The sequence below is a fragment of the Piliocolobus tephrosceles genome, chromosome 14 (assembly GCF_002776525.5).
Source record: "Piliocolobus tephrosceles isolate RC106 chromosome 14, ASM277652v3, whole genome shotgun sequence".
Classification (NCBI taxonomy): Eukaryota; Metazoa; Chordata; class Mammalia; order Primates; family Cercopithecidae; genus Piliocolobus; species Piliocolobus tephrosceles.
In genome coordinates, this window is record NC_045447.1 from 16,612,423 (window position 1) to 16,637,149 (window position 24,727).

At 39.7% G+C, this 24,727-nt stretch overlaps 1 protein-coding gene across 5 annotated transcripts in view; it reads right to left on the reverse strand.

The window, feature by feature from the left end:
* Positions 1-24,727, reverse strand: part of MRRF (mitochondrial ribosome recycling factor) — a 64,990-nt gene that overhangs the window by 35,135 nt on the left and 5,128 nt on the right. For 3 of the 5 annotated variants that reach the window (XM_023198597.2, XM_023198592.2, XM_023198594.2), the window contains exons 2-4: positions 24,233-24,444; positions 9,959-10,114; positions 5,219-5,337 (exon numbers count right to left, since the gene is read on the reverse strand). In XM_023198597.2, the coding sequence (XP_023054365.1) occupies positions 5,219-5,337; positions 9,959-10,114; positions 24,233-24,444 (487 nt within the window). The remainder of the gene's footprint in view (positions 1-5,218; positions 5,338-9,958; positions 10,115-24,232; positions 24,445-24,727) is intronic. The other 2 variants (XM_023198598.1, XM_023198593.1) reach the window with 2 other exon arrangements.

A 24,727-nucleotide genomic window follows, 5' to 3' on the forward strand; every position in this document is an offset into this window, starting at 1 on the left:
CCCGGCTAATTTTTTGTATTTTTAGTAGAGACGGGGTTTCACCGTGTTAGCCAGGATGGTCTCAATCTCCTGACCTCGTGATCCACCAGCCTCGGCCTTCCAAAGTGCCGGGATTACAGGCGTGAGCCACCGCGCCCGGCAGTACATTCTTAAAATAGTACCTCTGGCCACAGATTATCAGAGCTGGAAGGGATCTCTGACATAACCAAGTCTCTTCATTATGTGAATAGGAACTTGTAGAATAGGGTCACACCCCCAAGAGTAGACATGGTCTTCCCTGACAGCCCAAGACAGATGGTTTGAGGACCCCCATCCATCAAACTTCCAGTTACTGGCAGAGTTAAGAGGAGATTGAATAGGGATTTAATCCAATGATACTGCTCTGCCTTTACTTTTTTCTAGATCCCAAGTTCAACGCATTCAATAATTATAACATTAAGGATGTGATTTTTCTTTTTTTCTTTTTTTTTTTTTTTTTTTTTGAGACAGGGTCTCACTCTGTCACTCAGGCTGGAGTGCAGTGGCATAATCACGGCTCACTGCAGCCTTGACCTCCTAGGCTCAGGTGACCCTCCACCTCAGCCTCCTAAGTAGCTGCGGGAGGGAAAAAAGAAAGAAGAGCTGGGACTACAGGTCCACACCACCACACCTGGCTAGTTTTTGTATTTTTTATAAAGATGGGGTCTCACCATGTTGCCCAAGCTGGTCTCAAACTCCTGGGCTCAAGCGATCTGCCCACCTCAGCCTCCCAGAGTGCTGGCATTATAAGGCATGACCCACCATGCCTGGCCTGATTTTGTCTTAAATAGCCAAATTTAATTTGGAATTACGTTTGCAGTATAAAGGTTATAATCAAGGTAATAAAAGAGCTGAATAAAGAAATAAAATTAATTTTTCTGTGCAAAAGAAATGTCATCTTCCTTAAAAAAGAAAAAAACAAAAAAAACCACAGATTCTAAAGCTAACAATAAAGAGAGAATCTCCACTATGAAGGGGTAATCCAATCTCAAGTCTTTCAATCCTCTACTATAGCTTCTCATGAATGACTGATAATCATTACTATAATACCCCATCACCACTACCTCCCTTTCACAAGCTGACCCAAGTGTTTCCATACAACCTTCCCCTATAGGCACGAGGGCACTGACTACTGACACCAATATTGAACTATGCCTCAATATTTACATCTTCCCAGTAAAAGTTAGAGTGCCAGGTACATGGTAAGTGCTCAATAAAAGCTTGTTGATTGAATATATTAGTGATTTGGTTCAGATCTATTAGAAAAACTCATTTCCTTTCCCTCATCTATATAACGGCTCAAAATCTTATTTTATACTTCAACTTTTCTATTGTCTTTTCATATTCAGAAAAATCGTGATTCAGAGTTTCATTTTACAAAGAAACCTACTGAATTCTACATATTTTTTCCTTTGACATGGTAGGACACAGAACCTCAGGGAATTAGTCATGTTCTCCTATGACATCTGAAAAACTCTTTAGTTCAGACTAAGAGGCATATGTTCCTATAGACTTTCCATCTCTTATGTGTCATCCCTTCAAGAAAAGGATGCTGCACAGTATCACAGGGCAAACAGGTTGCTCTCAAATGATGACATAACTAACTGGTTGTGGCTGCTTGGAGTAGTGTATTGAGAAAGATCACAAATCTCATCTGGGAGTCAGGCAGAGAAGAGTGATGTGATCAATTAGTAGTATCTGCCTTTGTTATTCTAAGCTAATCTGTGCTAAGTAACAGCAACAACAAAAATAGGACTTTTGTAGACAGGTGAACAAAAGTCCTTGAGAATTTGGCTTCAAGTCAACTCTGCTAGTGCCATATCAATTACTGGCCTTCCATTTTCTTCATATCCCAATGTAAAGTAAAGTCTAAGAAAGTAGACACATAGTCTGTCTTAATAATCAGTGAATTCCCAGCACCTCAAATAGAAACCAATCACTTGTAAGGACTCAAAAAATATGTGCTGAATTAATGAATGAATGGTGAAAGGAGCATAGGCTTTTTCATGTCCAACAGAGATATGTTCAAATCCTGGCTCTGTCACAACAGTGTGAACCTAGTGGAGATATTTTACTTCTTTGAGTCTCAGTTTCCTCATCAATAAAATGAATAAATAATGCCTAATTTTGCAGAGTACCTGTACTGATCACATGGAACAAAACATGAGAAAGAGAGTAGCGACAAAGGAGATAATCAATACACATTCATTTTCTCCCTTCCACAAGAGCAATAGTGGAGCCTGCAGAGTTGTGTGTGTTTTTTTTTATTTTTTATTTTTTTCATTTGCCTTGTTTTATTCAAATCATGCTGTGGTTTTTATTCCCTTCTTTTCTTTCCCATCATTAACTCTAGCTGCAGGCAAGTTTATGGAAGGCAGCAACTATGTGTATCATTTATCAAGCAGGACACATGTTAAACAAATGCAACACAGTTTTCTGTCTTTAATACATTCAAAACGATTATGCATGTAAATCTGCATCGTGTCACTATAGCATGACACAGAAATGCTCGGGTTTGGAAAGAAAGCCAACTGTATGTGAAACAGAAAGAAATTACATAAACACAGAGAGGATTAGCTCAGCATTTTAAAGCTATGAACCTGGGTACTCTATGGTCAGCTTCTAAGCTGGAGGAAGGAAATTTTTAGTTAGAGCTATTTGCTTAGTATGTACAACAGATGAGATAAAGGAATTCAAAAGACAATGTAACTCACACTTCCTCATTCTGTCCCTGTAAATGAACCTGTCTACTGATATACTTGTAAGGATTTTTCCAAAACCCATGGAATTCTAACTTGAACAAATGGCAAAGATGTCTGAGTTGAAAAATGAAGATATACCCCAACTTCCTAAGAAAAAATTAAGCTGTTAATATCTCCTCCTGCTTCATAAGATGCTCTGGTGGCCAATCAGGTGCTTCTTCTGTGAATGCCATTTGCTATTTAATAAAAGAAGTGGCTGGCTCTGAAAAAGCAATCTGCCTGATGAGGTCTTCAAGCTGTGTAATTAGGAGGCTATTCCCTAAATTGGCCCGCAGTGCCTATGGGATTAGATGAACAAGGAGGAGAGGCCTCAGTGGTTCAGAGGGGGCCAGAAACAGAAAGAGCTGACAGCTCCCTTTTCATCAATTTCTCTGTTCCTCAGTAACACCAGGAATGAGTGCCTCCCTTTTATCAACTTAATAACAGGTATTCATCCATTCAAGGAAAATTTACCAAATGATTCCATGTGCCAGGCACTGTGTTTGGTGTTGGACACACGAGCAAATTATACATTCCTACATTCCAAGTTTACACTCTAGTAAAAGTGAGATGACAAATAAATGCGTACACAAATGTATACTAGTAATAAGTGCAATAAACAAAAAGAATTGTGCTGTATAGGAGAACCTAGTGTGGAGGAATAATTCCGATTGGAGAGGTCAGGAAAGGCTTCTCTAAGAAAGTGACATTTAAGCCATGATCCAAAATATAAGTAGCAATTAGTCATGCAACAGTGTTCCATGCAATGGGAACAGGATATGCAAAGGCTCTAAGGATGCAAAGCGTTTGGTGTGTTTGAGGAACTGAAAGACCAGTGTGGCTAAAGCATTGCACAAGGATGACAGTGGCACAAGACTGGCAAAACTGAAAAGACAGAGGCCAGATCAAGCAAAGCCATCTAGACCACAGTGAGGATTCTGGACTTTTTCTTAAAGATTGCTGGGAGCCACCAATAAATGCAAAGCATGGGAATGACAAATGACAAAATCTTTTATATATATATATTTTTACTTATTTATTTAATATACAAGATCTTGCTCTGTCACCCAGGCTGCAGTCCAGTGGCATGATCATAGCTCACTGCAGCCTCAAACTCCTGGACTCAAGTGATCCCCCCACTGCAGCCTCCTGAGTAGCTAGGACTACAGGCCAACCCACCTCACTAATTTTTTTATTTCTGAAATTTTTGTAGAGCCAGGCTTTCACTATGTTGCCCAGGCTGGTCTTGAACTCCTGGCTTCAAGTGATCCTCTAACCTTAGCCTCCCAAAGTGCTGGGACTACAGGCGTGAGCCACCATGCCTGGCACAATATATATTTTTCAAAAACTCATTCTGGTTGTAGTATGGAGAACAGAGTAGGGGTGTGGTAACAGCACCCTCACAGGTGTGCCTGGCCCATTAGCTATCAGAGCCCTTTGATTTGAAACTGTGTGTTCACAGTAAGGGCGTTCCCTTTCTCCTATCTCTAGCCTAGTTTGTCAAATCCAACAGGTCCAACGCTGGTCTATGACTTTGGAATACAACTACTGAAACAGACAATAAGAACAGGAGGATTCCTTCACCTCATATTAGCAGATGAGGAAATGGAGGCCCAGAGAGTGAAGCAACTTGCCCAAGATCAAACAGCCAGTTGGTGGTAGAGATGGCACCCAATTCCAGGTACTCTAGTACTCCTAATCCAGGCCAATTCCTAGTGGACCAATAACAAAAAGGCCAATTACCTTCCTCAACTATACTTAAAATCAGAAAGCCTCAACGCTGCAATGACCTAATACAACCCACCTTCCAGTTATGGAAGCACTGTGTTCCATGCAATATTCTGCAATGGTCAGTTTAGTATAAAAGGACTTCCTAGAGGGTCTACTCCAAATACTAATGCAGAGGTCACAAATTGGTGGCCCTCAGGCCACATTTGGCCCATTAAAATATGGTTTTATTTGCTTTACAGTCTTTAAAAAAAAAATGGAATTAGTCATCGATAAAGAATAAAGATGTGACATAAAAATGTGTGTTACTAGCTTCTTCTAGAAATAAAAATCGTAGTATCAGGTAACACTGATTACCAGGCCTACATTCTGCCTGGCAATGATCAGCAGGAGCTGGGCAGAGGCATTCCACTCAGACAAGGCACAGGCTCTCCAGGTCACCAGAACCTTTCCACGCTGGCCAAACACCAATCACTGCATCTCCAGTATTGTTTTTCTTAGACGGGACCCGTTTGGGTATTCAAACAACTTACCTAGCCTCTGTAGCATTTATGTTTAACAGAAAAGGAATCTGGCAATGGGAAAAGAGCTTTGCCTTATCCTTAAGTTCTGTTTATTATGTCTTCTCTCTTGTTTCATCCTAAGCTGAAGGAACACTTCCTCCTGATATGACCTAGTCTTCTCCATTCCAAAAGAGACCATGGAGAGAGATTTTAGCAAGGCCACCTTACCTCTGGGAAGCTGGCCATATTCACCAAAATCAGCTGTGGCGACTTCATGGAGATCTGGCTAATCTGGTTTAAAGCAAGTTTCCCATCAGCAGTTACCACAGCAATCTTGTCAAGGGATCCTAGAAGAAAAATTATACAGTTTTAGAATTCCAAAGAACCTTAGTAGCCCCAACTCTAAGTCCCTATCTAATTCAGATTCAGGCTGGATGCAGTGGCTCATGCCTATTATCCCAGAGCTTTGGGAGGGTGAAATTGGAGGAATGCTTGAGGCCAGTAGTTTGAGACCAACCTGGGCAAAACAGCAAGACCACATCTCTACAAAAATATTTTTTTAATTAGCAGGCATGGTGGCGTGTGCCTAGAAGACGAGCTACTCAGCAATGAGGCTGAGGTGGGAGGACTGCTTAAACCCAAGAGGTAGAGGTTACAGTGAGCTGTACTGGCTACTGCACTCCACCGTGGGCAACAGAGTGAGAGCTTGTCTCAAAATAATAATAATAATTCAGATTCAACAAACATTTAGGGATTCTTACCATTGTGACAAGAGTGTACAAGGGGCTTTCACAGGAACAGCAGTATTCTGTGATAGAAAAAGCTTGAAATGTTGACAGAACTAGGTTGGAATTCCTCACCAGCAACTAGGGTGGCCAACCATCCTGGTTTGCCTGGAGCTGAAGAATTTTCTGTGACAGGGCTTTTTGAACTAAAACTGGAAACAGCTGATCACCCTCACAAGCAACTCTGCCATTTACTTGCTATGAAACCTCGGGTGACTTACTTATCTTCTCTGTGCCTTGGTTTCCAACTCAGTCAAAAAATAACTACCTTAGAGGATTTGAGTGAGGACTGCAGCTAAAAAAGTCTAACTAAATATAAACAATGGAGTATACAATAAACACCAAAAAATATGCATTAAAGTTGGTACCTCTTATTATCCCTTTTAGTCCTTACAACGACCCTGTAACACTGCATTATTACTCCCACTTTACAGATGAGAAAATAAGACTTGGGAAGAATAAACAGGCCAAGATCACAGGGGTAACAAAAGGAAAAACAAACGCCAAGACCCAAACTCAGGTGTGCTTCATTCTGATTTCAACAAGGCTCTTTCCCTTACAAACGGAACTCAAATCCAGCTGTGCATCAGAATCACTAGGGAGCTTTGAAAATTAGATTCCTGGGCCCCACCCCAAAGAGATCCTGATTCTGTAGAGGCTTCAGAGCCTCTGATTTGGGGAAGCCTGTAATTTTTTTTTTAGGTTCACCACATGATTCTAACACAGCCAGATTTGGAACCATTTGCTTATACGACCCTTCACTGTGGTACTTAGATCCCCTTTAGAAACTAGCCTATTAAACAAAACAACAACAACAACAAAACTATTAACATTTTCCTGTTATCCTGGATATAATCTTTATCTGCATCTAAATTCTGGAAAACCCTGGGAAAAATTTTCAAAAATGGCAAGAAGGCAAGCAATAAAGCTACAGTTACAGATGGAAAAGAGGCATTATTCAAACTCCCTTATTTCCTATGCAAATGAGAACTAGAAGAAAAACCTTACCATTCACAGTAGGAACCACTCAAGGATGGCTCATTCTGAGACACAAAGAGAAAAGGGGGGAAAAGGAGTCTTATAAACAAATTGGAGTTGTCCTGGCAATATGTTGTTAGAATAATGCAGTACCATACTATGGCCCAAAGATGTGATTTGAGATACTCAACCAGATTCAATGTCATCACGAGACAGAAGGTTGCTGACACCAGTGGCTTCAACCTGGAAAAGTCCAGGAGGTATAATGGTAAAAGTCTTTGTTACTCTGAAGACCAATGACCTGAGTTCAAATACCAACTCTGCCACTTTCTGATTGTGTGACCGTGGGTAGATCCCTTCAGCCTTCTTGGCCTCTGTTTCCTGATTTCTAAATGGGACATAAAAATTGTAGTTATATCTCGCTGGGCACAGTGGCTAACGCCTGTAATCCCAGCACTTTGGGAGGCTGAGGTGGGCGGATCACAAGGTCAGGAGTTTGAGACCAGCCTGGCCAACACAGTGAAACCCCGTCTCTACTAAAAATACAAAAAATTAGCTGGGCATGGTGGCAGGCGCCTATAATCCCAGCTAGTTGGGAGGATGAGGCAGGAGAATCACTTGAACCCGGGAGAAGAAGGTTGCAGTGAGCAGAGATCACGCCATTGCACTCCAGCCCGGGAGACAGTACGAGACTCTGATTCAAAAAAAAAAACAAACAAACAAACTGTACTTATATTTCATAGGGTTTTTATGAAGATTAAATGACAGAACATAGGAAAAGCACTTAAACTGTGTCCCAGTAAATGCTATTATTACTTCTTGACATTCCATGTTTTAATCTCTCTAATATACTCTAATATTCTCTAATTAAACTCTGTTCTGAATTGCTTCAGGACCCTTGCATATATTTTTCTTTCTACTGCGAACACTCTTCTCTGTTCAGATAAATCCTGCTCATTCCTTAACAGTCAGATACAGTGGCATTTAATCTCAGCAATCTTGTCTCACCTCCTAGGCTGGATTACAAACCCCTTTTATAAGCCCCCAGCATCTGAGCACATTTCCATAATAATGACAATTCTCTATATTTACTGAAAACTTCCTATGAGCAAGACATCATGATAAATGCTTTCTACAATGTATTTGCTGTCAATATCATATTAACTCTATGAGATAGTTATTATTTCTATCTTACAGACAAGAAAACTTGAGGCATACAGAGTAACTTGCCCAAGATCACAACAGCTCTTAATGGAGCCTGAATTCAAACCCAGGTCTGACCAACTCCAAAGTCATTTGGTCTTCACCACTCAGCTTTGCTGTATGGTTTTATACATATTGATTTACTTGTTTGACCTTTCACATCAAGTTCTAGGCTCCTGGAAGGTGAGGACAATATATTTTCTCCCTGTATCAACAGCACATATTAATCAGCACAGAAAACATGTTCAATAATGCTGTGATGATAAATGAATGCATGCATGGATGGATGAAAGGGAAGAGGACAACAATGAATAAACAAATAAACCTGTATCTAGACAACTGTTAAAAGGTGTCAGTTATCTGGGAGACAGAAATTGCTGTGAGAAAGAGGAAAATGTAGGGGGTACCTGTTGGTTCAAACGGTAATGAAAGATAAAATGGAAGAATCTGGCAAAAGAGACTAGCTAAATTTAGTCTGTTTCATCCAGTCTCTTCAAGGCCCCAAGTTCTATATAGAACATTATACAAACATAATCCTGAAGAGAAAGGAAAGAGGAAATACCAACAGGAGGCCTTTTGAAATGGATCTTAATTCAGTCTTCCTGATTTGCCGTAAGATCCTTTGCCACAGAAGTCCCCATACAGACTTTTCAGAATGCAATTGTAGTGGTTACCATTCCTAAATCCGTATCGACACAATGCATCAAATCCTTTTCCCTCAATCTGTCCCAAGCGAGAATCTCCCTCAGCCTCATTCCTGCCCCTCATTTTCTCAGAGGTTAACATTTAACAAATTACACTCCCAACCTCTTTCCAGGCCCATCATCTTTTTAAGTTCAACAAGAGTGGAGCTTGCTGGCTAATTTTAAGTATCACATTTCTCCCTGAGCTCCTCTCAAACCGCTCTCTGGTTTCGGCTGCAGAATGTTAACAGGCCAGAAAGCACAGGGGAGACAGAGCACTTTATCAGTTTCATACCTAAAATAATAAGCAAGTTTAAAATAAACAGTTGAGAGAGATTGAATGGCATGCTCTACTGTCAGCAAAGGCAGAAATGCCCCAGCCCAAAGGTTGACAAATGACGGGAATGCTCTTCTAGTTTCACACTGGATCTCATCTCTGAACTCGGTATGTTTCTGATAGTGTTTATAAGTGGAGCTGTATTTTTCACTTGGTTTTCTTAAGAGCGAACTATTTCTAGTTTTTTTATGAACTACCCTAATCAAGACATGAGTACAAGCAGCCCAAGCTCCCACAGGTACCTTCAGAGGGGGTCCCAGGTTTGACTTTAGGATGCTGACAATTTGCAAAAGGCTAATTTAACAGCAATTGGATTTTTCCTGCCTGCTTGAACCATCAGCTGACAACTCACTTCTCTATCACATCTGCAAACAGTTCGCCTAGACAGTTCTGACATTTCCCACTTAGAAAAGCCCCTTTCAGGAAGTTATTAACCCAAACGGAATATTCCTGGTCAAGCTCAGGGGTACAGAAATGCCTCACATGGGCAGGTCTGTATCCATTTGGTTCCCAGTAAGGGATAAGAACTGCCAAACCGGACAAATTGGAAAAATCGGACCAAAGATGTCAGTTACTATGATACTACCTAGATGTGTTTATAGTACATTCATAAAAATCTCATTTTTTTGAGAGTATAATTCCATGATAGCAAAGACAATACCTATTTTTGTTCACTACTATGCATTAGCACAATGCCTAGTTCCACAGTAGACAAAAATTTGCTGCATGGATAAATAAATGTAGTGTTAACTATGCGCCAGGCACTGTGCTAGAACCATAATATATGTTACCTCATTTATTTTAACTCTCACCCCAAAGCTGTAAGTTCAGAATCAAACAAGAAAACAGAGGACCAGGAAACTAAAGTAACTGCCCATGGCCACCAGTTAGTAAGTGGTAAAGCTGGAACTAAAACTCAACTCTGCCAAACCCATGCTCTTTCCATTACATCCCTCCCCAGAACACTGATTCAGTTACTAACCTGGTGAGGTCCTTATATTGAGAGTCTTATTGAAATTATCCTTGAGTGCTTCTATCACAGACTTCATTTCTTCATTCACCTCTTCCAAGTTGATTATATCCTCAACCAAGGCAGCATTAATATTCACTCTGGTTTGGGAGTGTCCTTTCCCTTTGGCTAAAAAGTGAACATTCAGTGAATAAAACAACAGCAGCATAAACAGAGCCAATAAGCAATTGGTGAAGAAGTGCCTATTATGTACATGGAAAAATGTCAAGTGTTAGAAAATTATAAAACATTATCACTCCACTAAAAAAGAGCCTATATTAACTGAGTGTCAGCTGTGCTAAACACCTCCTCAGCTAGTGAGGAGACAGACTTTATAATCAGACACCCCAGGTTAAAAGTCTGGTTATAATGCATACTAGCTTTATGACCTTGGGCAAGTTACCTTTCTGAGTATCAAGTTCCCTACCTATAAAAGAACAACAACATCTATATTGCAAGGTTGCTACAAGAATACAAATTAAGTCATTCAAACACCTAAAAGAACACTATTCACATGGCAGGGAATCCATAACTAAATTAATCCCTTACTTTTCAGAAAAGTAAACAGAAGATGAGAAAAGCAAAGCTACTTGCCTAATGTCACAGGTCAGGAAATGGAAAAGTCAAATCTGGTTCCAGATCTGCCTAATTTTAAACCCATGAACTTTCTACTAGCCCATCTCCACAAAATCTAATTAGAGAGACAGGAAATACATTAATTCATTAAAAAATGAACACTAAGACAAGGATACGCACATATCTGATGGCTGGTACAGAGTACAGACAAAAGGAACAACAGTAGTTTACAGACATTAAACACTACCAATGGTAGAGACAATGGCTTATATTTTAGAAAATCAACAGCATTGGGAGCTGAATATAATTTCATTTTATGTCTAAATCATCCTAGTGATTTTTCATATACATTTTATGTGTATACATAGATGATTTCTGTGAGCGATGCAAATATTCTCGCATTTCTTTTATAGGGGATGGGGAAGGAGAAAAATAAAATTTTAAATAATATTTACAGTTTATTCATTAAACATTCAACAAACATTTATTGAGATTCATTCAATAAATTCTGTTGAACATCTACACTGAGCTCAATCCTGCACTATTTGTGTAGCATATTATAACTTGCAATGCAATTTCAAGTACATTCTCCTCCTTGCTATCCAAGATTGCTCTCTGAGGTAGGAAGAATAGAGATTAGTATTGCCCTCATTGCACAGATGAGAAATCAGAGGCACAAGTCATTTGAATGTTTTGCCCAAAGTAAACAACTGGTAAGCAACAGAGTGATTTTTTAAAACATTTATTTGCCCACGTTACCATTATGATTTGAAACCAATGGCTTAGGTTTTTTTTTTTTTTTCAGAACTGACAGAAGATGTGGGGCTTGGCATGGTGGCTCACACCTATAATCCCAGCACTTTGCCGGGCCGAGGCGCGCGTATCACGAGGTCAGGAGCTCAAGACAAGCCTGACCAACATGGTGAAACCCCATCTTTACTAAAAATACAAAAATTAGCCGGGCGTGGTAGCATGTGCCTGTAATCCCAGCTACTCAGGAGGCTGAGGCAGGAGAATCGCTTGAACTCGGGAGGTGGAGGTTGCAGTGAGCCGAGATCGCATCACTGTACTTCGGCCTGGGGGGCAGATTAAAAAAAAAAAAAAAAAAAGATGTGGATCTTCGGATTGAGAAACACAAGTTTCAAATAGGACAATAAAAGTAAATTCACACCTAGACATGTTGTGACTGCAGAAAACAAAGGACAAAGAGATCTTTATAAAAGCCCAAGAGAAAAGACAAATTATCCATGAAGGATTAAAATTTAGAATACTTTCCAAGAGCAACAACAGAAGCCAGAAACAATGGAAATAATATCTTCAACTTTAAAGTTCTTTTTTTTTTTTTTTTTTGAGACAGAGTCGGGCTGTCCCCCAGGCTGGAGCGCAATGGCGCAATCTCGGCTCACTGCAAGCTCCGCCTCCTGGGTTCACGCCATTCCCCCCCAAACCCCCCCCACCCCCGTCAGCTTCCGGAGTAGCTGGCCACCACACCCGGCTAATTTTTTAGTAGAGAAGGGGTTTCACTGTGTTAGCCAGGATAGTCTTGATCTCCTGACCTCGTGATCCGCCCGCCTTGGCCTCCCAAAGTCCTGTGATTATAGGTGTGAGCCACCGCGCCCAGCCAACTTTAAACTTTTAGAACCAAATATGTACATTAAAAATTTAAATATATGTCTGTCAATATTGGAATGAATAGTAATATTTATGAATGAAATACTATGCAACCATGAGAAAGAATGAACTACACACAAAAATTTAAATGAGTCTCACAAACCTGATGTTGAACACAGAGGCCAGACACAAGAATACAAAACTGTGCAGTACAAAGGCCAGATATGAGAATATAAACTGAACAGTAAAAAAACAGAGAAAACTAATTCATGCTACTAGAAGTCAGAATAACTGTTATCTGCAAAAGGCCGAGGGCAGTACTTACTAGAAAGAAGCACAAAGGGGACTTTTGACATACTAGGAATGTTCTGTTGTTTGATCTGGATGCTGATACATAAGTGATTTCAGCTTGTGAAATTTATGATAGCTGCACTTTCCTACAGTGCTTTTTTATTTCCATAAAAAGGTTAAAGAAATCAGTTAAGGGTAATCATCAAAACAATAAGAAATTAAAAGTATATCTTCCAAATCAGCAGAATTTAAAAGAGAGGGATAAAGAAATTTAATCTAGTAGGAAAAGAAGAAAAAAGGAAAAAAAAGGCGTATTTCAAAATAGCTAAAAGAACTTTAAATGTTCCTAACACATAAAAATGATAAAAGCCTGAGATGCTGGATACCCCATATATGCTAACTTAATCATTTATGCATGTAACAAAATATCACATATACTCCATAAGTATATACAAATATGTATCAATAAAAAATTGTTTAAATATGCATTTTAAAAAAAAGGAAAACACATGATATAAGGAAAGTACAAAATAAGGCCGGGCATGGTGGCTCATGCCTGTAATCCTAGCACTTTGGGAGGCCAAGGCGGGAGGATCATCTGAGGCCAGGAGTTCGAGATCAGCCTAGCTAACAAGGTGAAACACCATCTCTACTAAAAATACAAAAAATTAGCTGGGCATGGTGGCGCATGCCTGTAGTCCCAGCTACCTGGGAGGCTGAGGCACAAGCATCACCTGAAACTGAGAGGCAGAGGTTGCGGTGGGCCGAGACTGCACCACTGCATTCCAGCCTGGGCGACAGAGTGAGACTGCCTCAAAAAAAAAGTAAGTACAAAATAAAATAACACAAATATGCAGTGACTACAATAAATATAAATGGATCGAAATGACCAGTTAAAAGTGAGAGATCAGTAAGATTTTTAAAAATCTAGTTGAATATAACACGATAGTTTTAAAAAATTATATAAGATCACAGAAAGTTTGATGGATAGGGATGGAAAAATTCTAAGCCTGGCAAACATTAAGCAAAAGAAGGCTGGTGTAGCCACCTTATCATCAAACAAAAAAGATTTTAAGACAAAATTCACTATTGGAAATCATGAAGACAACTTCAAATGATAACAGAAAAAATTCACCCGAAAGATATATAACATATCTAAGATTAAATATATCAATTAGATAGCCTCAAAATTAATAGAATTAAAAGAAGAAACTGGCTGGGTGCAGTGGCTTACACTTGTAATCCCAGCACTTTGTGGGGCTGAGGTGGGCAGATTGCTTGATTCCAGCAGTTCAAGACCAGGCTGGGAAACACTGCAAAATCCAGTCCTTACAAAAAATACAAAAATTACCCAGGCATGGCAGTGTGTGCCTGTAGTCCCAGCTACTTGGGAGGCTGAGGTGGGAGAATCAGTTGAGCCCAGAAGATTGAGGTTGCAGTGGGCTGTGATTACACCACTGCACTCCAGCCTGGGCAAGACCCTGTCTCAAAATAAAAAACAACAAAAAAGGAGAAAATGATCAATCTACAAGCATACTAGGAGAGTTTAATATACCTTCCTTGATAACTGATAATTGAGCAAATAAAAAAACAGAAAAGTTGATCAACAAAATTAGTCAATTTGATCTAATACAATACACCCAACAATAAGAGAATATACAGTATTCTCAAGCACACTTGGACCTTCTATGAAACAACCATGTTTTACACACAAATCAAATCTCAACAAAGATAAAATAATCTATATTATATAGAATATGTTCTCTCAACAGAGTAGAATTAAGCTAACCCCAAAACAACCATTTGTTTGAACAACTTTAAACACTTCTTAATAAACACTCATGGACTATAGAAAAATGCATAATGGAAATGTTTAAATATTGAGAAATGACCATAATAAAAATACTGAATATCAAAAACTCAAGTCAGGCACGATGGCTGACACCTGTGATCCCAGCACTCCGGAAGGCCAAGGTGAGAGGATCACTTGAGCCCAGGAGTTCAAGGTTACAGTGAGCTATGATTGTGCCACTGCACTCCAGCCTAGGCAACAAAGCAAGACCTTGTCTCTAAAATAAATAAGTAAATAATTTCATAGGAAGCATTTAAAGTTGTATTTAGACAGAAACTTCTTCTAGTGGTATATTATTCAATCTTAAAAAAGGAGACCTTGCCATTTACCATGGATGGACCCGGAGGACATTACACTAAGCAAAATAAGCCACACACAGAAAAATACTGCATGATTATACTTGTATGCAGAATCTCGGGGTGGGGGTTTGCTTGTTTCTTTTTCAGACAGGGCCTCACCCAGACTGGAGTGCAGTAGTGGGATCTCAGCTCACTACAGGCCTCAACCTCCCTGGGCTCAAGTGATTCTCTCACCTCAGCATCCTGAATAGCTGGGACTACAGGCATATGCCACCATGCCTGGCTAATTTTTGTATTTTTTTTTTTTTTTTTTGTAGAGAAGAGGTTTCACCACATTGCCCAGACTGGTCTCGAACTCCTGGGCTCAAGTGACCCGCCCACCTCAGCCTCCCAAAGTGCTGGAATTATGAGCGTGAGTGACCATGCCTAACCACAGGTGGAATCTACAAAAAAGCTGAATACACACAGAGAATAAAATAATACTTACCAGGGATCGGCAGGGTGGGTGGTGGTGGTGAGGAAATGGAGAGATATAAGTCAAAGTATACAAAGTAGTAGATAAGTAGGATGAACAAGTCTGGAGATCTAATATACAGTATGAGGACTATAGTTAGAAATATTGTATTATACTCTGGAGTTTTTGCTAAGACAGATTTTATGTGCTTTTGCAAAGAAAAAAGGGGGTAACTACGTAAGAAAATGAGTATGTTAACTTGCATGTAAGTAACCATATCACTGTATGTATATCAAAGCATCGTGTTTATAATAGAATTTTTCAAAGAAAAAAAGAAAACGAGAAAGGCCAAAAATTAATGAACTAATTGTCCAACCCAGAGGATGGAAAGAGAACAAGTACACAGGAGAAAGTAAATAACAAAGAACAGAAATCATAAAATTGCAAAAAAGAGAGATCAAAAAATTAAAGACTCTTTTAAAATGTTTATAATTTCTGTCAAGAACAATTAAGAAGTAGATGCAGATAAGTAGTATTAAGAAAGAAAAAGTGGACATGATTATAAAAACAGTATAAATCTTAATGAGAAAAATCTAAGCAGTCTCATAATCATTAAAGAAACCAATTCTATGATTTAAAGTCTACCTACACACACACACACAAATACTAGATCCATGTTACTTTACACGCAAGTTCTATCAAACACACAAGGAACTGATAATCCTGGTTTTTTACAGACCATCCCATTAGGAAAAAGAGATGCATTCTCCAACTTACACTATGAGGCTCAGGTAGTCTTAATACAAAAGCCAGAGAAGGATAATACTAGAAAACTATGCTCATGAAAACTAGAAAGTTACGTTACAGCTAATGTCACATACAAATATAGTCTAAAAAATCCTAAATTAATACTAGCAAGCCAAATCCAACAATGTATAACACAGATTATGTATCAAGAACAAGTAGGGCTCGTACCAAGAATGCAAAAGTGGTTTAACATCATAAAACATATTGATGTTGAGTCACATTAATAGATTAACAGAGAAAAAATGATTATCTCAGTAAATGCAGGAAGAACATGTGATTAAAGTTTAATATCCATATGAAACAAACTCCTAGTAAAATAGGGATAAAAGATATTTGCTTAAAAGAGAATACCAACAGCAAAGCAAACATAATTTTTTTCTGTTTAAAAATTTTTTAATTTTTGTGGGTACATAGTATACATATTTATGGGTTACATGAGATACTTTGATGTATGTATGCAATAATAATCACATCATAGAAAACAGAATATCCATCCCCTCAAGCATTTATCCTTTGTGTAACAGACAATTCAAATATACACTTTTAGTTAATTTTAAATGTACAATTAAATTATCACTGATTTTATTCACCCTGTTGTGCTATTAATTACTAGGTCTTCTTCATTCTTTCTAACTGTATATAATTTTTGTATCCATTAACAACCCCCAACTCCTTCCCACTGCTCCACTACCATTCCCAGCCTCTGATAACCGTCCTTCTACTCTCTATCTCCATGAGTTCAAATGTTTTGATTTTTAGATCCACAGAATTATTTTGATTTTTAGCTCTCACTAAAGTTTGTCTTTCTGTGCCTCATTTCACTTAACGGAATGACCTCTAGTTCCATCCATGTTGTTGCAAATGACAGGATCTCATTCTTTTTTATGGTTACATAGTATGCCATTGTGTATATGTACCACATTTTCTTTATCCAGTCATCTGTTGATGGAAACTTAGGTTACTTCCAAATCTTGGCTATTGTGAACAGTGCTGCAACAAACACGAGAATACAGATATTTCTTCAATATACTGATTTCCTTTCTTTTGGGTATATACCCAGCAGTAAGATTGCTGGATCATATGGTAGCTCTATTCTTAGTTTTTTGAGGAACCTCCAAACTGTTCTCCACAGTGGTTGTACTAATTTACATTTCCAACAACAGTGTACAAGGGTTTCCTTTTCTCCACATCTCACCAGTATTTGTTATTGACTGACTTTTGGATAAAAGTCATTTTAACTGGGGTGAGATGACATCTCATTATAGTTGTGATTTGCATTTCTCTGATGATCAATGATGCCAGGCACCTTTTTATGTGTGTGTTTGCCATTTGTATGTCTTATTTCGAGAAATGTCTATTCAAATATTTTGCCCAGTTTTAAATCAGATTATTAGATATTTTTTTCCTAGAGTTGTTTGAGCTCCTTACATATACAGTCTGTTATTAATCCTTTACCAGATGAGTAGTTTGTAAATATTCTCTCCCATTCTGTGGGTTGTTTTTTCACTTGGTTGATTTTTTCCTTTGCTGTGCAGAAGCTTTTTAACTTGATGTGATCTCACTTGTCCATTTTTGCTTTGGTTGCGTGTCCTTGTGGGGTACTACTCAAGAAATCCTTGCCCACTACAATGTACTGGAGAGTTTCCCCAATGGTTTCTTGTAGTAGTTTGATAGTTTGAGGTCTTAGATTTAAGTCTTTAATCCATTTTGATTTTTGTATATGACGAGAGACAGAAATCAAGTTTCATTCTTCTGCATATGGATATCCAGTTTTCTCAGCAACATTTATTGAAGAGATTGTCCTTTCCCCAATGTATGTTCTTGGCACCTCTGTCAAAAAAAGAGTTCACTGTAGGTGTATGAATTTGTTTATGGGTTCTCTATTCAGTTCCACTGATTTTTGATGTGGTTCGGCTGTGTCCTCACCCAAATCTCATCTTGAATTGTAGTTTCCATAATTCCACGTGTAGCAGGAGGGACCAGGTAGAGATAATTGAATCATGGGGGTGGTTTCCCCCATCCTGTTCTTGTGACAGTGAGTTCTCAAGAGATCTGATGGTTTTATAAGCAGCTTCCCCCTTCGCTGGGCACTCATTCTCTCTCGCCCCCATGTGAACAGGTGCCTTCCACCATGATTGTAAGTTTCCTGAGGCCTCCCCAGCCATGCAGAACTGTGAGTCAATTAAACTTCTTTCCTTTCTAAATTACTCCATCTCAGGTATGTTTTTATTAGCAGTGTTTGAGAACAAACTAATACAGTAAATACTAAGACACTACTGGAAGAGTGGTGTGCTGCTGTAAGGATACCTGAAAATGTAGAAGCAACTTTGGAACTGGGTAACACGCAGAGGCTAGAACAGTTCAGAGGACTCAGAAGACAGGAAAATGTGGGAAAGCTTGGAACTTCCTAGAGACTTGGAGGGCTCAGAAGACAGGAAGATGTGGGAAAGTTAGGAACTTCCTAGAGACTTGTTGAATGGCTTTGATCAAAATGCTGACAGTGATATAAACGATGAAGTACAGGCTGAGGTAGTCTCAGATGAAGATAAGGAACTTGTTGGGAACTGGAGCAAAGGTGACTCTTGTTGTGCTTTAGCAAAGAGACTGGTGGGTTTTTGCCCATGTCCTAGATATCTGTGGAACTTTGAACTTGAGAGAGATGATTTGGGGTATCTGGCAGAATAAATTTCTAAGTGACAAAGCATTCAAGAGGAAGGAGAGCATAAAAGTTTGAAAAATTTGGCCAGGCACGCTGGCTTACCCCTATAATCCCAGCACTTTGGGAGGCCGATGTGGGTGGATCACGAGGTCAGGAGATCAAAACCATCCTGACCAACATGGTGAAATCCCATCTCGACTAAAAATACAAAAATTAGCTGGGCGTGGTGGCGCATGCCTGTAATCCCAACCATTCAGGAGGCTGGGGCAGGAGAATCACTTGAACCAGGAAGTCGGAGGTTGCAGTGAGCTGAGATCATGCCACTGCACTCCAGCTTGGCAACAGAACGAGACTCTGTCTCAAAAAAAAAAAAAAAAAAGTTGGAAAAATTGCAGCCCGACAATGCAAAAGAAAAGAAAAACCCATTTCTTAGAGATAAATTCAAGCTGCCTGCAGAAATCTGCACAACTTAACAAGGAGCTGAATGTTAATCACCAAGACAATGGGGCAAATGTTATGTCCGACACCTTCTACCAGTCCCTTTGATCACAGGCCTGGAGGCCTAAGAGGGAAAAATGGTTTCTTGGGCCAGGTGCAGGGCCCGCCACTGCTGTGTACAGCCTTGGGACTGCATGCCAGCTGCTCCAGCCATGGCTAAAAGGGGCCAAGGTACAGTTCAGGACATTGCTTCAGAGGGTACAAGCCCCCCAGCCTTGGCAGCTTCCACATGGTGTTGGTCCTGCGGGTGCGCAAAAGACAAGAATCAAAGTTTGGGAACCTCCGCCTAGATTTCAGAGGATGTATGGAAACACCTGCATGTCTAGGCAGAAGTCTGCTGCAGGGGCAGAGCCCTCATGGAGAACAGCTGCTAAGGCAGTGCAGAAGGGAAATGTGAAGTTGGAGCTCCCACACAGAGTCCCCACTGGGGCACTGCCTAGTGGAGCTGTGAGAAGAGGGCCACCATCCTCCAACCCAGAACTTGGTAGGTCTATCAACAGCTTGCACTGTGTGCCAGGAAAAGCCATAGACACTCATTGCTAGCCTGTGAAAGCAGCCAGGAGGGGCACTGTAGCCTACAAAGTCACAGGGACAGAGCTGCCCAAGGCCATGGGAGCCCACCTCTTGCATCAGCATGACCTGGATGTGAGACATGGAGTCAAAGAAGATCATTTTGGAACTTTAAGGTTTAATGACTGCCCTACTGGATTTTAGACTTGCATGGAGCCTGTAGCCCCTTTGTTTTGGCCAACGTCTCCCATTTGGAATGGTTGTATTTACCCAATGTCCATACCCCCATTGTTTCTAGGATGTAACTAACTTGTTTTTGATTTTATAGGTTAGGTAGAAGGGATTTGCCTTGTCTCATATGAGACTATGGACTTTAACTTTTGAGTTAATGCTGGAATGAGTTAAGACTTTGGGAGACTGTTGGAAGGGCATGATTGTGTTTTGCATTGTGAGGACATGACATTTGGGAGGGGCCAGGGGTGGAATGATATGGTTTGGCTGTGTCCCCACCCAAATGTCATCCTGAATTGTAGTTCCCCACCTCTCATGGGGGAGGTGGAGATAACTGAATCATGAAGGCGGTTTTCCCCATCCTGTTTTTGTGATAGTGAGTTAGTTCTCAAGAGATCTGATGGTTTTATAAGGGGCTAATCCCTTCAGTGGGCACTTATTCTCTCTCCTGCCCCCTTGTGAAGAGGTGCCTTCTGCCATGATTGTAAGTTTCCTGAGGCCTCCCCAGTCATGCAGAACTGCGAGTCAATTAAACTTCTTTCCTTTTTATTTTAATTTTTTAATTTTTTTTTCTTTTTTTTTGTGACAGAGTCTTGCTTTGTCACTCAGGCTAGAGTGCAGTGGCACAATCTTAGCTCAGTGCAACCTCCGCCTCCTGGGTTCAAGCAATTCTCCTGCCTCAGCCTCCCAAGTAGCTGGGATGACAGGCATGCGCCACCATGCCCAGCTAACTTTTGTAATTTTAGTAGAGACAGGGTTTTGCCACATTAGCCAGGCTGGTCTCAAACTCCTGACCTCAAGTGATCCACCCACCTTGACCTACCAAAGTGCTGGGATTACAGATATGAGCCACTGTGCCTGGCCTAAACCTTTTTCCTTTATAAATTACTCAGTCTTGGGTATTTCTTCATAGCGGCGTGAGAACAGACTAACACAGTCTACGTATCTGTTTTTATGCCCATACCATGCTGCTTTGGTTACTATAGCTCTGTGGTATAATTTGAAGTCAGGTAATATGATTTCTCCACAAACATAATTCTTAACATTAACATATAAGAAGTGTTTCCTGTAAAATCAGGAATAAAACAAAGATGCCTATTATCACCAGTCACATTTATTCAAATTATACTAGAGTTCCTAGCCAATCCAATGAAAGTGGGGGGAGGAGAGGAGAAGGGAGGACAATAGGACATGAGGGGAGAAGAATGGAAAGGGACATATGTGCAACACAACACATGTACAAGAATGCTTATACTAGCATTTTTTTTTTTAGCTCAAAACTGGAAGCAACCCAAAAGTCTGTCCACTGTGGAATGGATATTAAATTGTGGTATATACTTTCAGTAGAATATCATTAAAAAAATAAAAATGCACAAACCACCATTATGTGCACAACATAGACATATGTCACAAATAGATTATTACCAATAGAAGTCAGACACAAAATCCATACTGACTTAACAAAGGACAAAACTAATCTGTGGTGTTAAAGTCAATATAGTGGGTTATGTATCCTTATAGTGGGAGAGTAACAACTCAAAGGGACATGTGGTAAGTTTCCAAAATACAAGTGACAATCTATTTATTGATTTGGGTGATGACTACATGATTATTTTCACTTTGCGAAAATTCACTGAAGCACAAACTTATGATTTATGTACACATTTTTCTTTATATATAACTCAAAACACTAACATACATAAAAGTGACCAAAAAAAAAAAAAAAAGGATTCCCCCAGAAATAAACCTGATTAAAGAACTACACAAGATTTTTTTTTTTTTTTTGAGACAGGGTCTCATTCTGTCCCCCAAGCTGGAGTGGCAACAGCATGATCATGGCTCACTGCAGCCTTGACCTACTGGGCTCAAGCAATGCTCCCACTTCAGCCTCCCGAGTAGCTGGGACCACAGAGATGCACCACCACATCTGGCTAATTTTTGTAGAGACAGGGTTTCCCCATGCTGCCCAGGCTGGTCGGAACTCCTGAGCTCAAGTAATCCAACCCCCTTGGCCTCCCAAAGTGCTGGGATTATAGGTGTGGGCCACCACTCCTAGCCTTCTGCAAGATCTGTCTGGAGAAAACTTGACACTGTGATCATAAATTTCATATAGAGGAGGAGAAAGTCAAGAAGAAAAAGCATATGTGTGGTAAGGGGAAAGATTTGTACCACTAAATTGAACTTTATGACAGTAAGTCAGGCAGTATGAAATTTACTGCAGGGAGAGATAAGCAGTTCAATAAAATCAAGAGCTCAGAAACAATACCATATATATAAAGAAACTCACACAACGGGGGGACATTACAAATCTGGGAGTAAAGAATAGGCTAATCAATAAATGATTTTGATGCAACTTGTTATCCACCTGAAAAGGAAACTTCAAAAATTACCTCACATTATATTCAGAAATAAATTATCTTGCAATAGAGGGGTATTTCTTAAAGAAGACACAATTAATAAAGGACTGAAAAATATGACATTAAAACCCATTTCAACAAAAACATCATAAAGTAAAAAGCAAAGAAGATACTTGTAACACATATTATTGACAAAGAATGAGCATCCCTAATATAAAAGAAAGAATCGAATAAATCAAAAAGAAAAAGTCAAACAACCAACTTCTGCAGCCTCTAACTCCTCACCTCAAGTGATCCTTCCACCGCAGCCTCCTGAGTAGCTGGGACTACAGGTACAGGACACCAGGCCCAGCCTTTTTTTTTTTTTTTTTTTTTTTTTTAAGAGGCAAGGTCTCATTACGTTGCCCAGACTAATCTCAAACTCCTGGCCTCAAGCAATTCCCTCGCCGGAGCCTCCTGAGTAGCTGGGATTACAGGTGTGAGCCACAGCACTCAGCTTAACCAACTTTTATAGAGGCAAGCAAAGAAGACAAAACTGAATAGCCTACAAAATATGAAAAAATTCTGCTTATGCACTGTAGTCACTGTCTAGTGTACTAGAAGACTGTAATACTGTAGGCATCAAGAACTAAATGCCTACTGGTTCTGCCATTAATTATATAGGACCATGGGCAAATTTCTCACTAATTATCTCAGTTTCTTCATTTATAAAATGGTGAGATCTGGATTAACTAGATAATTATAAGGATTTCTTCAATGGAAAATTACTTCTTCAATGGATAATTATAAGGATAAAATTAGTAAATGTATGGAAACTTTAAAAAATATAATGTAACATACAGATCAAAGGTTATTACTATTAACAGAATATAAGTCTTCTAAGCATTACCGTTCTTTCAGCAATTTGTTAATTTTCCTATTACAGAAAAGGGAAGATCTGCATGAAATTAGAAAAGAAGACTCAGTGGGAAAATATTCAGCAGCATATATCTAGCGCCATTCTTGGGGGAGGACTCCCTAATCCACCACTGCAAATTGCTGGTGTGACTGACAATTTTCTATCACTCACTCTTTCATTTAACAAAATTTGTCAAAAATACTATATCCGCCGGGCGCGGTGGCTCACGCCTGTAATCCCAGCACTTTGGGAGGCTGAGGCGGGTGGATCACAAGGTCAGGAGATCGAGACCACGGTGAAACCCCGTCTCTACTAAAAATACAAAAAATTAGCTGGGCGCGGTGGCAGGCGCCTGTAGTCCCAGCTACTAGGGAGGCTGAGGCAGGAGAATGGCGTGAACCCAGGAGGCGGAGCTTGCAGTGAGCCGAGATCGCGCCACTGCACTCCAGCCTGGTGGACAGAGTGAGACTCCGTCTCAAAAACAAAAAAAAAAAAAAAAAAAATACTATATCCAGGCCCTGTTAGGTGCTAAATAAGAACAATATAGAACCTACCTTCATCAGGTCCAGCATAGAAGGCAGATAAATGATAATCAGTCTTACATTTAATTAATTAATCACTGCTGTTTTAAGTGCATCAAAGGTAAAATAACAGAATGCACGAGTGCAGTTAACAGGGGACTTGACCTAGTCTTAGAGGTCAGGGAAGGCTTCCCAGAGGAAGTAGCATTTAAGCTGAGACCTGCAGTACATCAAAGTCTCATTCTTGGATGACACAAGCCATTAAGATCATCCATCTAAATCCATGACTCTAATACCCACTTCACCCAACAACCTTCTGGTCTTAATTATACTTCCAACATGTATCTTCCTATATGGAGACAATATATTGATCCCTGCTACAAGCATTCTGGCTTGCTTGGCACTTATACCTCTAACTCTAAATCTAAAAGAAAGAAATTAGGCATTTTCTGAGCTACCAAGAAAACAAATGAAGCAGCATGGTAATAAGAAAACAGGCACTGGGTTGTAACACCATCTCTGCCACTGTAACCTTTTAAGTTAATCAAATGAAATAGCTGAGGCCCCATTTCCTCAAGTTAGCAAGGGGAGAAATTCAGTACATCTAAGATGCCTGCTAGCTATAATTCAAGGGCCAAATTTAAGAAAGGGGTGAAGTAGGAGAGAACATCACATGTCTCTACCTTTGGCTTTCTTGGTAGCGAAATGGCGGACTGGTACAGCTGAATAGGCCACGTACTGCCTATGGCCATGCTGTCTTTCATGCACTGTCTTCAGTGTAACTTCTGAAATGGGTTTGATAGAGGCTGCAAGATAATTGCGAAAGGCAGGGTGGAACATGCGGAAGCACTTTAATCCCAAGGCCATGACTGAAGACAATCCTTGGAAACATCCACTAAAAAGAATAAGACAAAAAGCAGATCTAAGTAAAAGAGACCATATTGCAACTTCAGATAATTCGTACCAATTATCAAGCAATTCCTATAAACTGAGCTAAGTACTAGACAATTTAAATACATTATCTCTAATCCTTTTCCCAACTGCCCTAGAAGAAAGTATTATTTGCCTCATTTTACAGAATGAAGAAACTAAGGCTTACAGAGATTTAAGAAACTTCCCCACTTTGGACTCCAAACCCCAAGTTCTTTCCACTGCACCAAAATGCCCATTAAGCAAAT